The sequence below is a fragment of the Eleginops maclovinus genome, chromosome 9, assembly GCF_036324505.1.
Source record: "Eleginops maclovinus isolate JMC-PN-2008 ecotype Puerto Natales chromosome 9, JC_Emac_rtc_rv5, whole genome shotgun sequence".
Taxonomy (NCBI): domain Eukaryota; kingdom Metazoa; phylum Chordata; class Actinopteri; order Perciformes; family Eleginopidae; genus Eleginops; species Eleginops maclovinus.
In genome coordinates this window covers 14,368,436-14,382,852 of record NC_086357.1, presented here as the reverse complement: position 1 = coordinate 14,382,852, position 14,417 = coordinate 14,368,436, and the positions used below count along the sequence as shown (strand labels likewise).

General features: G+C 40.2%; 2 protein-coding genes across 3 annotated transcripts; one reads left to right on the top strand and one right to left on the bottom strand.

Moving 5' to 3' along the window:
- Positions 1-386: 386 nt before the first annotated feature.
- Positions 387-5,348, bottom strand: babam1 (BRISC and BRCA1 A complex member 1). Of its 2 annotated transcripts, none has more exons than XM_063892323.1 (9): positions 5,221-5,348; positions 3,824-4,281; positions 3,115-3,173; positions 2,908-3,028; positions 2,742-2,820; positions 2,596-2,620; positions 2,362-2,491; positions 2,113-2,199; positions 387-1,416 (listed from the first exon to the last, which is right to left on the bottom strand). In XM_063892323.1, exons 2-9 carry the CDS (start codon positions 4,265-4,267, stop codon positions 1,216-1,218), a joined length of 1,146 nt encoding a protein of 381 aa, XP_063748393.1. In that variant the 5' UTR covers positions 4,268-4,281; positions 5,221-5,348; the 3' UTR covers positions 387-1,215. The 2 variants fall into 2 exon arrangements, with proteins under 2 accessions (XP_063748393.1, XP_063748395.1); XM_063892325.1 differs by having other exon boundaries at positions 2,368-2,491.
- A 720-nt stretch (positions 5,349-6,068) lies between these two features.
- Positions 6,069-13,130, top strand: ushbp1 (Usher syndrome 1C binding protein 1). Its single transcript, XM_063890597.1, has 14 exons — positions 6,069-6,210; positions 7,112-7,335; positions 7,572-7,708; positions 7,963-8,126; positions 8,307-8,492; positions 8,638-8,885; positions 9,414-9,554; positions 9,704-9,792; positions 9,940-10,045; positions 10,251-10,485; positions 10,659-10,820; positions 11,616-11,713; positions 12,288-12,410; positions 12,772-13,130. The coding sequence occupies exons 1-14, from the start codon at positions 6,205-6,207 to the stop codon at positions 12,935-12,937; spliced, it is 2,085 nt and encodes a 694-aa protein (XP_063746667.1). The 5' UTR covers positions 6,069-6,204; the 3' UTR covers positions 12,938-13,130.
- The last annotated feature ends 1,287 nt before the right edge of the window (positions 13,131-14,417 follow it).

The window sequence follows — 14,417 nt, the reverse complement described above, 5'->3', positions numbered from 1 at the left end:
AAACACCTCTTAAGATAACTGACCAGACACATTTGGGGTGACAGGAAAATATATATCTTCTATTGAAGGGATATCGGTGCCATAGGTTGGTAACAGATAAGGCTTTTTTTAACAGAATCTGCAAAAATTGCTTAATCATGAATTCATACAGGTCCAGGTTCCGAAATCAGACACAGAAGTAAGGACGTTATTCATACACAAATGAATCAAAAATGCTGGAAAAACACTGATTAAAGCAGGAAAAATATGTATCAAACTGTATCAAAAGTGGTTATACTGTATTCTCTACGCTCAAAAACTCAAGCAGCTTTTTGAAAGTCTTTGAATTTGTTCAGATTAATGAAGGGACTTTGCTGCCATCTCCTGACAAAAACAAAGAAAGCAAATGAAGATGAGACATGATTCAACATGCCATCTTTTAATATCCATAAAGGGCTTATCTGTACAATGTGTTTCACATGCAGCTGCTAGACATTATTGGGGGCCTTTTTTTTAATCAGTCCATCAATGCCAAAGAGATAACTGTCAGAAGAGGAGCTGCTTCAACATTCGCTAATTTTCTTTGTGACAAATCAACTTAAGATTAACAACAACCCTGTATAAAATAGAAAATACATAAAGACAAGCTTCAAACGTGGAAATTAACAAATAAAAAGGGAAGGCAATGTTACAGAAGTTGTGATCTGTGATACAGTACATCCTGTTACAGTTCGTCCAAAAAGTCCAGCTATGAAGAACTGGCACAGGCTCGCACTGATTTCACTCTTTAAGACTTACAGACATATCAGTGTGGTTTGACAAAAGAAAAATCTAATGGTAAAGGAGTTTAATAAAGCCAGATGATTAAACCATCTTCATTTTTATTTTCTTCTTCTACTTGGGGTCCTGCTCCTGGACTCTCTGACATTTTCTTCATCCTGTCATCTTCAGGAGACCTCCAGCAGTTCAAAAGCCACCAACCGAATCATTTTGATACTTCTCCAGCTTAAAACAATGAATAACTCATTGATTCTTATACGAACACACCACAATTGTGTTTATAGTATCCTGCTGCCACCCTTTTGTTTCTGTATAAATACACCTAGCTTCCCAAATATTCTTACAAATCATTGCTCCACAGCAGTGAAGGAAAAAAAACCTCAGTAAAGATACCCAATTCTTATGAACTACAGTGTGTGAATTTTACACAGAAACAGGGCGTTAGTGTGTTCAGTTTTAGACCGTTGCCTCAATGTCCTGGGGGTCTTCCCCCTCCAGCAGGCTGTAAGACGCGTGGCTCTGGAAAGGCCTTTGTAGAGGGTGAGCCAGAAGTTTGGCCATGCAGTTGTGCAGCTCGATGGCGGGTCCACTCAGGGAAACCTCGAAGCGATAGCACATTCCCTTTGAGTCCAGGTTGCAGAAGGAGGTGTAGTTGTCCTTGAGAGAAAAAAAATACCACTTATTTGAAATGCAGAACATATCCCAATAACATCATCATGTGAAAATCAGTTTTATTTAGGTTGGTTTTTGGTCCAATCGCTTCACACTGTTCGGACTGAGTAAGATGGACAAAAGTATCTAAATGAATTCATTTAAAAAACAGGACGGATCAGAGTCCTTGAATGGGTCTTGTGGGATTTATTTTATTTTAGATCTATTTTTAAGTTCCCTCACTATCGGTTTTTGTTCCCCAGTTCAGTAAGAAAAGTCCAGTTATAGCACACTGCCTTCAAAGGGATACATTCTGCAGATATTAGAAAAGAAGACAAGGTGTAGTAAGGAAGTAATCATTCTTCTATGATGAAAATGTTCATGGTGCTGTAGGTTTTTACAGTGTTTGCCGTCGCTGACTACTTTGCTTTGCCCTTTGCTGAATAATACAGTTTAGGTTGACAATACAGATTAGCCTTTCTCTATGAATCAGAGGGAATGCAAAATGCATTGTGGGTTAATGTTCAATATTGCACTTAAATTTAATCGTGAGATAATGTGAAAGAAAAAGAGTCCCACCCTTTTTGGATTTGTGATATTTGGCTGTAAAAATAAAAAGAACTTGACAAACGAACTGAACAAAACTATGACTTATGTTCTGGTAAAAAAATCTAAATGGATAATTGTCTCTTCATCACTCACCTTCCAGCTGGTCTCATCCCCCTGCTCGTCCACCCCGTTGTGGAGGTACACCACATCAAAGAAAAAATATGGAGACAGCAGCATTTTCTGTGGCAGGACACAAGAAAAAGCAAGTCTTTTACTTCAATTCTACTAAAATAACTGCAACCATCAAGAAAATAGGAGACAAAAGATATTGTCAATTTCACAAGCAAAAATATTACTCAATTACAGTCTGGATATTTCAGTGGGTGTCATACTTATACTTACACTTACAGCCTCCGATGGGTTAAACTGTAGCTGTCCTGCATGACGACTGTAGATGAGCACAGTCCGCACCACGTAAGGAGGAGGGACGGTCTGAACATTGTCCATCGATGGCAACTCGATCTTCTGACGTCTAGAAGGACAACGGAAGAAGAATTTAACCTCAGTTAACTGTTATATGGAGAACTGGGTGTGTTTTTAGAAAAACAAAAAGGTTTATAGTCAGAAAGAACTTACATTACATTAAGAAGATCTTCAAGGTCTACAGAGGACAGTTAAGGTTAAAATTAACAACTGGAATCTATTTAAATGCTATAGCGTTATAGTTTAACATTTATTGTAATTAGTAAAGAGTCTAAATCGAGTTTTGAATAAAAGGATACTGAAGGACTCGCACACATTGGTGTCAAGGTCGTACAGACAGCTGCACAGCTCTCTGGGGTCCGAGGTGAAGCCTGACAGCTGAGGCACATACACAAGTACATCAAATCAGAAAGTGTTCTAGAAAACTGGATGTTATATTTGGAGCACATTAAAACCAGTACTCACCCACAGAGCGTCATCATTCACCACTACCAGAGCAAACTCATGGCGTTTATCGATCTTGTGTTTAGTTCGGACAAACATCTCTATCATCTTCTGGGATATGTTCAGGGCATTTGTTTTAGACCTAAAGAGAAAGGCAGTCATAATAGGGGTTGGCGACAAATGAAATATAAGCACTGAAGAATAAATGTTTAAGTTGCTGTAGCTTACCCATTAAAAGACTCCAACTTTGGCAGAGACATCTCCTCCGAAAGGTCTAAGCAGATGATCTGTCATAAGGAAGACAACATCAGATAGTATAGGACTCAGGTGGATCATTTGCAGGTGTTCTTAAGTGTGATCGGAAGAGGTACTTTTCCATTTAAGTCTCCAAAAATAGGCCGACTGTTGAAATTGTTTTATTTTCATCCCTTTCACTTGCCGTCAGACAGCCACTCCTGACGGAGAACTGGAGCTGTTATCTTGCTGGTCTACATCTGGTAGTTGGCTTTTAAATGGTTATTATGTGTAAGAGCCTTTTTAATGATGTTAAAAGTGTTGCTGTCTGATTCCATACGGCACAGGTATTTAAGGTGTGTGTTGTCACAGGACTGGGTGTGTCGGACCCAGGAAGGGCAATCATTTTTGACCACAGTACCGCCAGTTGGATTCACTAAAGTCACGCGAGAAACATAAACAAGCTAGCCGAACGATGCAGTGGTAAATCATCAGACTGTATTCTGCAAAGTTAAATTATACATTTTGACAAAAAGAGTCTGGTGGCTTTGAAAAGTGCATATCACTATAGATATGCCAAATTCTTTACAAAAACAGCCAGTGGATCGAGGAGTACTTCGTAAAACCCTACTTTAAAATCTAAAACTCTACTGTTAAGGTGACACTTGAAAGTAAGGTTTTTTTTTTTAACTGTGATGCTTACCACTTTCTCTGGACAGTTGACACGGGGAACTTTGAGCTGGTACTCTGCTGGGGGAGGGATGGGGGTCGTCAATGTGGGCTGATGCAGTGTGGGCTTCGGCCTCTCTTTAGCAGTCACAGCAGCTGTGGACAGAGGCACTGTGGCACCAGCTGCAGCCACTGCTGCTGCTGCTACTGAAACTGCAACAGGAGCTGCAGTCTGAGCTATAGCAGCTGACACGGTCGTGGTGGTGGAACTGGGAGGACTGTCGCTTGTTGAAGCCTCGCCCTCGCCCTCAACTCGACTCCCCACAGCGGGCTGAGGTATGTTGGGGTTATTGTTTCCTCCCAGGCTGCCTGTGCTGCTGCGACGGTCCTCAGCACCTTCTGGGTTGGAGCGTGTCCGAGGTCGTAGCTCCACCACGTGCTCTTCTCCATCAGCTGGGCCCGGCTCTGGCGTCTCCATGGATACACAGGTTGCTACGGAATGCAAATGATGACTTGATTGATTGGCAAGTTTGATCAGTCATGACAAGGAAACTATTATTTCACCCAATATGCAAGGTCAAGTCACGCACACTAGAAGAACTCAACCACCCAGTTCAACACTGGACTGTGTTCTGTTCATATCTGTACACTGTCCCATTTTCATGTGTTTCTAGGTAGGAGTTTTATTGCTATGTCTGTTTGTTAAGTTGTAACAACAAGGACTGTATCAGTCAAGCGACATTAAAATGTTAATATATGTAAATAAACATGAAAAAAACATATATTTAAACAATAGCAAGATGTATTTTTTAAGCAGTAATAGTTCAAATATAGTCCAAAGAATGTGCAAAAATTCACAGTGCAATATTATCATAACATTCGCAATTATTTACCAAGATAATAATCCAAAATGTGCTTAAAGCAAATCTAACTAGGAATGAAATGCACGGTCCACATTATACGTGCTTCCCAAAGAAATACAACCAATATCGAAAGTCCAATCTATAAATGTCTATAAATGCTAAAGGATGAAACAAGAGCTTTATAAAGTTCAACACATGCCGTACACGGGGTAGAAGAAAGCTGGATGAAACTCAAGTGTTCCCCCCACTGTCAATAATAACTTTAAAGTCGTCTGTCTACTCTCACAATCACGCCGTTATTTGTGAGTCTGATGGTATCAACGAAAAGTGCAAGTGTGCAGCTAACCGGAATAATAAATATTGACGTTTCATCTGTAAGAGATGGATGGATTATTTATAAATGCATCAATGAATGCGTCCAGACAGAATGAGTCTATTCAGCTAACGCAGGAGTGTTTGGTGACAGAGCAATGTAAGCTTTTAGCATTAGCTTAAGGAGAAACGAAGGTAAATCTGACGAGTCGGGACAAATCAAATGTTACATGCTAAAATGTTCAGATAGACTTACGTGATAAGTAACTGTGAAAGTTTCAGGCTTCAGATAGAGTGACAGTCATTGAACATTTTACAATATTTCAACGCCTAGCTATCGTCTGTTTTGATCGGACTACTTCCTTACCGGAAATGATCAAATCCGGAACCGCGAAGTGGTAAAGAAATATGGGTAATGTAGTTTATTGTGGAAGGTTATAGTTTTCTGCCTCTTATATTCCTCTTTTCCTTTTTCTTTGAGATTAAAGTGGTAATTTAAGTCAAAAACAAATCATTTCAGCAGAACTGAATCAGTAAAAAAAATAGCAAAAAAATGATTAATGATAATCCATTGTGTAGAGTCAGAAATTATTAATTTACACTTATGTATTCTGTAGATTGCTTTTGTATTATATTTCACTGATTTGCATGATGCGCAATGACTCACCAGGAGGAAAACAATGGTGTGTGGTATCACTGGAATAAAAACTTCTCTACAATAATAGAAAAGTGATACTGAATATATGATATTGTTTCAATCATGTTCTGTTTTAGTTGTTCACTTTTGGCACAATCTGTCAAAAAACATTGAATCACACTAGAAACTGTCTTTCCTGCAGAGATAAAACATTTTTTTAAAAACACTATTTAACACCCACTTAAGTTTGTGTGATGGTCGAAATTTAAATAAAATATTTTTTTAATTGCACAACATCATAGTACATACTCCATTCTTCAGAACCGTTACAGCATTTATCCAGAATTTATTCACTGATGAATATAAAAGAAGCATTGAAGCTAAATGTGGACATAACAGGAAAGGACACAAAGTGACGGGGAATGGGTGGGGATGACTTTCCGAGTGTTTTCCACTTACTTCATTCATCACACTAAACGCTGTTAGGCAGACACACAGGGCAGCCTCCAGCAGTGACTGACTCACTACTGGAAAATAAACACACAGGCTTTGAACAAATTCATCAGGAACAAAATCCCTGCTGCAAACATCAGGCTTACCACAATGGAGGTAAGTTATGATGAAGTTTGTCTCAACTATAGGTCACTAATGATAAGAGGTTTTTGACTTTGAGTTTTGTATGTTAACTTGGTCAATTTAACAATAGGATGTAGAGAACCTTAAACCAGTCTTCTGTAAAATGGCCTGCTAAGATGGTGCACTTTGTCTTCAAACAAGATCTCCAAAACAGAATAATTACCGAGAATTGCAGGAGCTTACGTTGGCCCTCTACCATTGTGTTTCAGGAGCAGTATAGTATTTCTGAGTGGCATCAATTTATCATATACACATACATTATGAATATTAGCCTCTGAATTGCCAAAATTGTAAATGTGAGTGTTTCTCTGGACGCCTATCCCAAGTGCTTCTTTGCTGTTTGCCCAGTGCATGCATGGATATCCTTCCTGTGACTGTGAATAGGAAGAGGTGGGTAAAGGATGGATGGATGTATTACTGGCTGGATAAGGAATTTAAAGTATGTTGCCAACAACCACTTGCACAATATATATATCACACATTCAAAACAAGTGTTACAAAGCCTACCATGTTGACACATGTATAGGCATCACATATATTTAAAGCAGATTCATTTAGCCAACATTCTTTGTGCAAAACAAAATATGGTTTAGTCTTCAAATATTTGCTAGACAGGAAGTTTGATCTCAGGATGTTTTAGTTTCCTCCTTTTCCGCTGCTCGAAACAATAGTCGCTAAATAGCACAGCAACAATGTCTGGTTCAATAACATAACACATGATGATTTTCGACCTGCAGCAAGAACAAACACATGGTGTGTTTTATATTGGAACACATAGCTGTACAACTGCAGGGGAAAAGGAAGCCAAATGAATGCCTCGAATAAGGCAAGTTGTTTTATTTTACAATCGAAATACAACTTCATGTGTCTGCAGGATTCCTGCCTACGCCGATGTTACAGCCTGGATGCTGGGTCAGTGTGTGATAGGGAGGTGTTGAACCTAAACCAACATGTGACCTTTGACCCTGAGGGCACTGACCCTACAGCAAACCTGGAGCCTTCCCCAGCTGAACTGGCTCAGTGTGAGGTTGAAGTCGGCATGCTGCTCAGCATCATTGCTGATCTGAACAAGAAGATGGGGTCATTAAAGGCACCAAGGTCAGTGAAGAGAGTAATTACATATGCAATTTCTGAAAGCTTGTCACGTATGAGAGCCACAACATCGATCTTAGTAAATGGATTTGGTTTCACTCCCAATAAATGTTTTGTTGGAACCATGTTTTTTCTTTACATATTTTCCCATCAATAAATAATATATTGGTCTGCTCGATTGTCTCAAAATAAACACTAGGGTATTTATTAGTAGAAACGTTAATTCTGATGGTATTCTTCAGTGAACCAGGAGACCTGAGACCATCAGGACCCTCCAGGCCTCTGGTTCCAGACCTCCTGTCCCACAGGCTGTCCAGTGGCTTCTCAGAGAGGAACATCACCTCTGCTTCCACATCTAAACCTCCACTGACCGACCGAGGTAGCACCGACACAGCGAACATAACTTCGGGTTTATTCAGGCACAGATAACATTTGACTAAATGTGCAATTACATTTTTTGTTGAATTTGCATGATTACTTGATTACATTTTGGATTACATCTAGGATAGGGCAATTTTATATATTTTTATATTTTATATTTAATACTTAGATTTTTAACTATCAAAATAATACAGTTACCGCCTCTCACTTTTACTACCATTATTAATTGCACCTATTCTTTGAATTCACTAGGGGGAGGTGGTGTAGTGTGGACTAAACTGGAGGAGGTTTTAACATCAGTGGAGGACTCCATCAGCTGTAAAAGGTCCTGGGCTGCCCCCATCACAGCTGCTGACCAGAACAAACAAAGGGAGCATTTGAGAGCCGCCCAGGAGAGCTGGGTGAAGTCCACCCAGGTATATAACTGCAACAAACTCTCTGGGTTCTGCATTCAAATATCTGTTATTAAAGGTGCAAATGTAAGGTGACACTTTTACCAAAATGAACTTGTCATACATTTTATGGATTAATTCAGCAGAAAGATATGTCTTTGTTCAGACTACTATCAACCACTTAATTTGTCTCACTGCTTGCAGATGTTAGAGGAGATGGAACTAGAGTTTGGGATCTCATGCCCACCAGGTTTGCCTAACGAGCAGTATCAGGAGGACATCCTGGATCTGGAGAAGCGGGACACTGATCTGGGTTGCAGCATGCAGAGTCAGGAGGAGCTAAAGAGGGCACACAGCACCATCAGCCAGATGGAGGAGGAGAAGAACAAGGTAGGGTTTGACTGATAAAGAGGTTCAAGAGAAATATAAAATACCAAAAACATAAACCAATTAAGAAGTGTCAGTATTATACAAGCCTGGTTTTCAACACAATTTGGAATTTAAAAAATGAAGCACCTGTTCTCTTATCATTAAGCTGGTTGGTCTCCATAAGTCCTGGAGGTCAGGCTGCCACTCTCCTTCCTATCGGCCCACAGCTGGTACTCTCAGTCCAGACTGGAGCTCTCCTCCCTTCCCTGGTTCACCCTTACTCCAGAGACGGACATCCAGAGCTGTGACGCCTCTGTCTGTGGGCGGGGATGGTTCTCCAGGGGGCTCTATGAAGTCATGCAGTCCTTGTCCAAGCCCTATACGCCTGGAATCTGAGACAGAGCGACTGAACAGGTGATAATCAGTCAAAGTAACAAACATCAGCCACAGCACACTGTCAACGCTTATAACAACTGAATGAGGTGTTCCAAGAAACATATGGAAATGCTTAATGAATTTAAGTTAGGACAGGGTTTAACAACAGCGGAACTGTCAGATATCAAACATCTGTTTACAAGTTGGGTAATATAATTCACTTTATCCAGTTGTACTGTATACTCACATACACAACAGTTCTCACCCGAGGATTAACGTTTCTCGAAACCGTGAGACTATAAATAAGTATTTTAAATAGTAAGGTTCAGCGAACATGCAATATCCAATTTACTTCAATTCATCAACATTTTCACCAGTTTTCTGCTTTCAGTTTCAGTTTTATGAATTCAAAGTAATACGGTTTGAGTAATTGTTGCACAAATTGTCCTTTTGTAAAACACAGGTAAAAACAGTTAATTCCTCGATGGAGGTTTTATTTTCTGTTCAATAAAACTCTTTGTGTTTTTTTATTCGTTTTTAACCTCATCTTCTCCTTTATCATTACAGGTGCATTGAGAGGCTGAGGGCCAGAAATGAACGTTTGACTGCAGCTCTTGAGCGAAGGAAGGGAGAGTCAGATCAGATCAGTATTAAACTAAACAGACTGGAGGCGGACTGCTCTGCCCTGCAGATGGCTCTCAGATACTGGTACACACATAAAACACACCTGACTCACAAGTGCCAAGGACATTCAAGGACAGTCAAATATTAAATGTGCACAGGTCAGCAATCTGACCGTAAACTACATTCTTATGTGGTAAAGGTCGTATTTGTTTTTGTGGTTGTGTGATTGACAGTGAGGAGTGTGAGGATGCCTACAGCGAGCTCCTGTCACTTTATGACGCCAAGAAGCAGCAAAGCATTCCTCGGCAGACAGACTCAGCAGGTGATGAATACCGTGTTTTAATACTACTTACAACTCAAGGCACACATTCACTTATATACACAGTAGGTATGCGTGTCATTTACACGCACACGCAGACACACATACATGCACACACAGTTGTGCTCACAGTTTTTTTTATCTCATCAGAGGCGGTCAGTGACAGGCAGCAGCCCGACACTGAAGAGCTGTCCACCTCCTTCTCAACAGCAGGAGTCCCCGAGGAAACAGAAACACAGAGTCACACAGGGCAGAGGTGATGTCATAATGGGAAATTACAAAAAGAAAAAATATTGCATATAGCTTTATATTTCACCACTCAAGATGTATACTATTAACTAAATGATTCAGAAGCTACAGGTATCTGGTATGCCTAATGTGACACATTAATAAAGAGCTTTGTAATAAAAGGATTGACATATTTTAGATCACATTTTCACTGACTATATGTAACCCTACAGGACCCCTGATTTTGGGGTGCGAGAGGCTGTTCTCCGTCAGCAAATCGAGCGCCTGAAAACGGATCGGGCTGCCATTTGTCTACCTAAGCCAAGCCCAGGAGTTCAGAGCAAAATGAGCCATGAATCTGGTCACCCGGCTGGATCAAGAGGAGGACATGTGACTAAAGATGTGGCCAAACCTCCTGATACCAAGAAAGAGAAAGCTTCCCTTTTCTATGAACTCATCTCTGTCAGGGTAGGAGATGTGTGTCCTAATTTATGAAAGAACAAAAAAAATATTATAACCCTGAAAAGAAACCCTACCACAACAACCTCAGAAGGGGAGTGGATAAAATATGTACTTCTTGTGCGTCTGCCACTATTTCATCTGTGTTCAACTCTTTGTATACTATGGTTAAAATACTTCAGGAGGAGATGTCAGATTTGCGCGCTCTAATCCGCCTGAAGGAGAAAGAGCTAAGGTGTCTGGAGTGGGGTTTAATGGCCCAAAAGGCCCAGGATGCAGCTGGAGCTTTCATCCCAGAGAGCTTCAGAGAGGAGGCGGTGGAGGATCCTGAGACCAAACAACAGGTGTGACAGACTCCTACAGCAGCACCAGAGATTTTTTTGTGTTCAAATAATTCAAAGTCAAGGTGAAATGAGCAAGAGGGAGCAGGACGTTGGTCTACTGTGGCAGACCCGATTCAAATCTGGGTGTCCCACATGGGAAATCAAACATCTACCAAAGCAGAATCCCTCCAGGCCAGGAGAGATATTTTGGTTCCACAAGGTCTTCTACGGGCTGTCCTGGTGCTACAGCAAAGATTCATAACGTTTCTTATTGTTAGAGATGAGAAAAGCTACTCTAGATTTCTTCTTTCTGTCAATTACTGCAGACACAGAACATCAGAAACAACAGACAGTGCCTCGAAGGTTAACATAGCCTCCAAAACTGTTCCTTTTTTTCCTAAATATTTATTTTACGGCTTAAAATAACATGGCTTTTCTAGATGCACATTATCAGACTCAATAACCGATCTTATATCCTTGAAACTATTTTAACCGTAATAACAATGACTTCTGATTGCAGCATTGTACATATTATTCTGTTCTGCACTGTTCTGTTCAAACCAAGATATCCCCAAAAAGGTAAATAAATATTACGGGTTGCAAGGTGGATGGGATGTAAAACAAAAACATTTCTGCTCCCAAGCAGATCTTATCTTTATGCAACATATTGGACATAAACAGCTTCAAGCCTCTAAACCCCATTTTGTGAGGAGAAAAATGCTACTTGGAATTGATCACAGCTATATGGCCCTGCTTCATTAATACATAATTGATTTTGAGCTTTGAAAATAATAATATTTTAATGTTATGTTTCAGAGGCTCTGTGAAAATACAGCTCAACTAGGGAGTGATGTGGAAATTGCTGATCCTCGAACCAGACCCATTTTGAAAGAGCTGCAGGCCGTCCTGCAAAGGTGAGACATTTCTCTGCAGTCCAATGTTTAAAGCAATAACACTGTTAGTATGAAAAAACATACTTATGAGTAATAGCACATGTAAGATTTGTTTTATTCTCTGTGTATCAAAAGGAAACCTGGTAAATTATTAAATGTAATGTGTTGAATTCAGGGTATTCATCAAGTTATTTATGTTATCATAAGGAGATATATGTGAAGAGGGAAGTTTCTGTGGAAAATGAATCATTCAGACATTTGTTGCCTGGTTTCATCTGTTGCTTGGGAACACTATGAGCAGAAATACAGACTTTGATATAAAGGGCTCCTTGTTCTCTCCATCAGGTGCTTCAGAGAGCATCCTTTTCTCTTCTGACCTCGAATACTGAATACTTTTTAACAAAACTCCGCTGTTTGCATCGCACACTCGATCACATTCACTCTTGTGATTGAGTGAGTTTCGGACCCATAAAGACATTCATGATTCTTAACATGATTTTAAAATTGGTTTGTGTACAGTAAGGATCTTTAAGCTAAATGAACAGGCAGGCATTATGTTTTCCCTTCTTTGACCTGATCTTATTTTTGTTTCCAGGGAACAAGCCCTGAAGAAGAGATTGGCTTTAGTCCAAGACTCTCTAAACTCAGCTCTGTCAGACAGCACCTCGCACAGGAAAGACAATGGAGAGCAGACTGCTCGACTAACACAAGCTCACAGGTAAGTATCACAGGAAAAGTGTTTTATAGCCTGCATGTTTTCACGAAGAAGCTCAAGGGAATTTTAAAAAACAACATATTGAATGACTATAATATGGATGATCTGTGTGGGAAATCGGCAAAGTAGGACCCATTTTATACAATCAGTGAGTAAGACAGGAGGAGGTGGTTTTATTCTGATTCAATTGCTCTGTTTCAGTTTTCATAGCATCACTATCATTTCATTTTCTACATTGAGTTTTTTCTACAGTTATTATAAACAGGGCTGTGTGTTCAGGTTTGCTTCGCTACACTCATATTTTTGTATATGTTCAAACTATTATCTAAAATAAACAATTCTGCATGTGCAACTTCCATTCCAGTAAAGCGTTGAGTTCGTACCGGCAGATTCGCAGGAAGTACCGGGAGCAGGTGTGGAGGCTGGAGCAGAAAGTGGCAGCCATGACGGAGAGTCACCATCATCAGAGTGGAGCGCCAAAAGCGGCAGGGGAGGCCCTGGAGTCGAGAAGGGAAGAGACAGTTTTATGATTCCTCGGTATATAATGGACTACCCTGCTAATTTCAAGCTAATCATATGTATTTTTATAGTCTGTAAAGTAAGTCCCATTTGATGTAGATATATATGTTATATAGGGCAGTAGAACATGGAGCACATGGTCAGTTCTGCCATTTCAACGCTTGCAAGAGTCACCAATAAACTGAATTGGAATCCAAAGCTTAACTTGTCTAACAGGACTCACACATCACAAGACACATTCCTTATTTCAGAGAAACAGCTGTCATGCAGTCATGACTGTGTGAGGCTGATTCAAGGACTGAACCCTCTTAGGGCCTCGGGACTGACCTCGAGAGCACACATGTCCTTTTTCCCGTACAAGCCGACTGGATCAAGCAAGCCCCGGCTGGCCGTGCTGTCACAAAGCTCAGAGAAGGGGGATGGGGGGCTAGGACAATGGCTGATGTGCACACAAAATGTACGACCAGCCCATTTGTCTTCTTAGCACTTTCATAGTTCTGCCCATCTTGCTCTCTCTTTCACTATTTCCATTTTACTTAAACAGTCAAATTAATTACACTGAAAGCATATTTTCATACTTATTTATAGAAGCCATGCAAATACTTTAAAATTCTGCCAACACCAACATATTCTTGTTGGGGTGTTTCTTCATTGCAAATAACATGAGCACATTTTTGTGTCAATCCAATATATATTCTCGTGGTCAATAAATATCATCTAGAAATCAAAATGTGCTTTTATTTGAGTGCTTGAGTACCCAGCACTTTTAGAAAAAAGGAAAGCTGTATTAGGGAATTGTTTTTAAAGAGCTTGATGGTGCCATAACGTCATTCTCTGTTAACGTTAGCCATTAGGCAGGTTATTTAGCCTGCGTTAATGCGTTGTAAATAATAATGATGTTCAAACCAAAGTGAGTTCCTGCCTTATTCTTGCATCATTTTTGAGAGGACTTATATTATACTTGATACGTTTTTTGGCCCATATTTAGTTGTAATTGTGCTACTGCCACTGCTATTGTTTCAAGATTTGAATTTGTAAGGATTTAAAAAGTAGTTTTAAGACTTGGTTTGGCTTAGTGCATTTCATTAGAATTGTTTCCCAAATCAAACACAAATATTCTGCATATTTACAAGTTAAACAGGAAGGTCATTTGGGGAGAAAATGGACTTGCTATTATATTCTCTTCATAACCATCCTTTGCTCTTTACCTTTCACTCATATCTCCAGTAGTCTATTTTTTACCCTCCATTTCCTCTTCCTCCGTCTTCTCTCCTCACTTATTTCTCTATCATCTCCATCCCCTCTCCTCCCTCCCGCCAACCCCCCTGCCCTGACCTACCCGGGTCAGTCAGCTACAGCTGTGACCGGCGGTCAGGAGGTTAAGGCAAAGGTTGAGTGTCACACCCACAGGGTCACAGTGATGCCTGCCTGTTGTGTTAGCCTGTGAATGGAGGGTTCAGTGTGCCAGACGAGGTGGCGAGCCCCTGACGC

Coding starts and splice junctions, on each gene's coding strand:
- ushbp1 (XM_063890597.1), top strand. Junction 9,555..9,703: donor CAGATGGCTCTCAGATACTG/GTACACACATAA, acceptor TGTGATTGACAG/TGAGGAGTGTGAGGATGCCT. Junction 12,411..12,771: donor CGACTAACACAAGCTCACAG/GTAAGTATCACA, acceptor CTTCCATTCCAG/TAAAGCGTTGAGTTCGTACC.
- babam1 (XM_063892323.1), bottom strand. CDS start 4,267: ATGGAGACGCCAGAGCCGGGCCCAGCTGATGGAGAAGAGCACGTGGTG. Junction 2,621..2,741: donor CAATGTGTGCGAGTCCTTCA/GTATCCTTTTAT, acceptor TGTCCTCTGTAG/ACCTTGAAGATCTTCTTAAT. Junction 1,417..2,112: donor GGGATGAGACCAGCTGGAAG/GTGAGTGATGAA, acceptor TTTTCTCTCAAG/GACAACTACACCTCCTTCTG.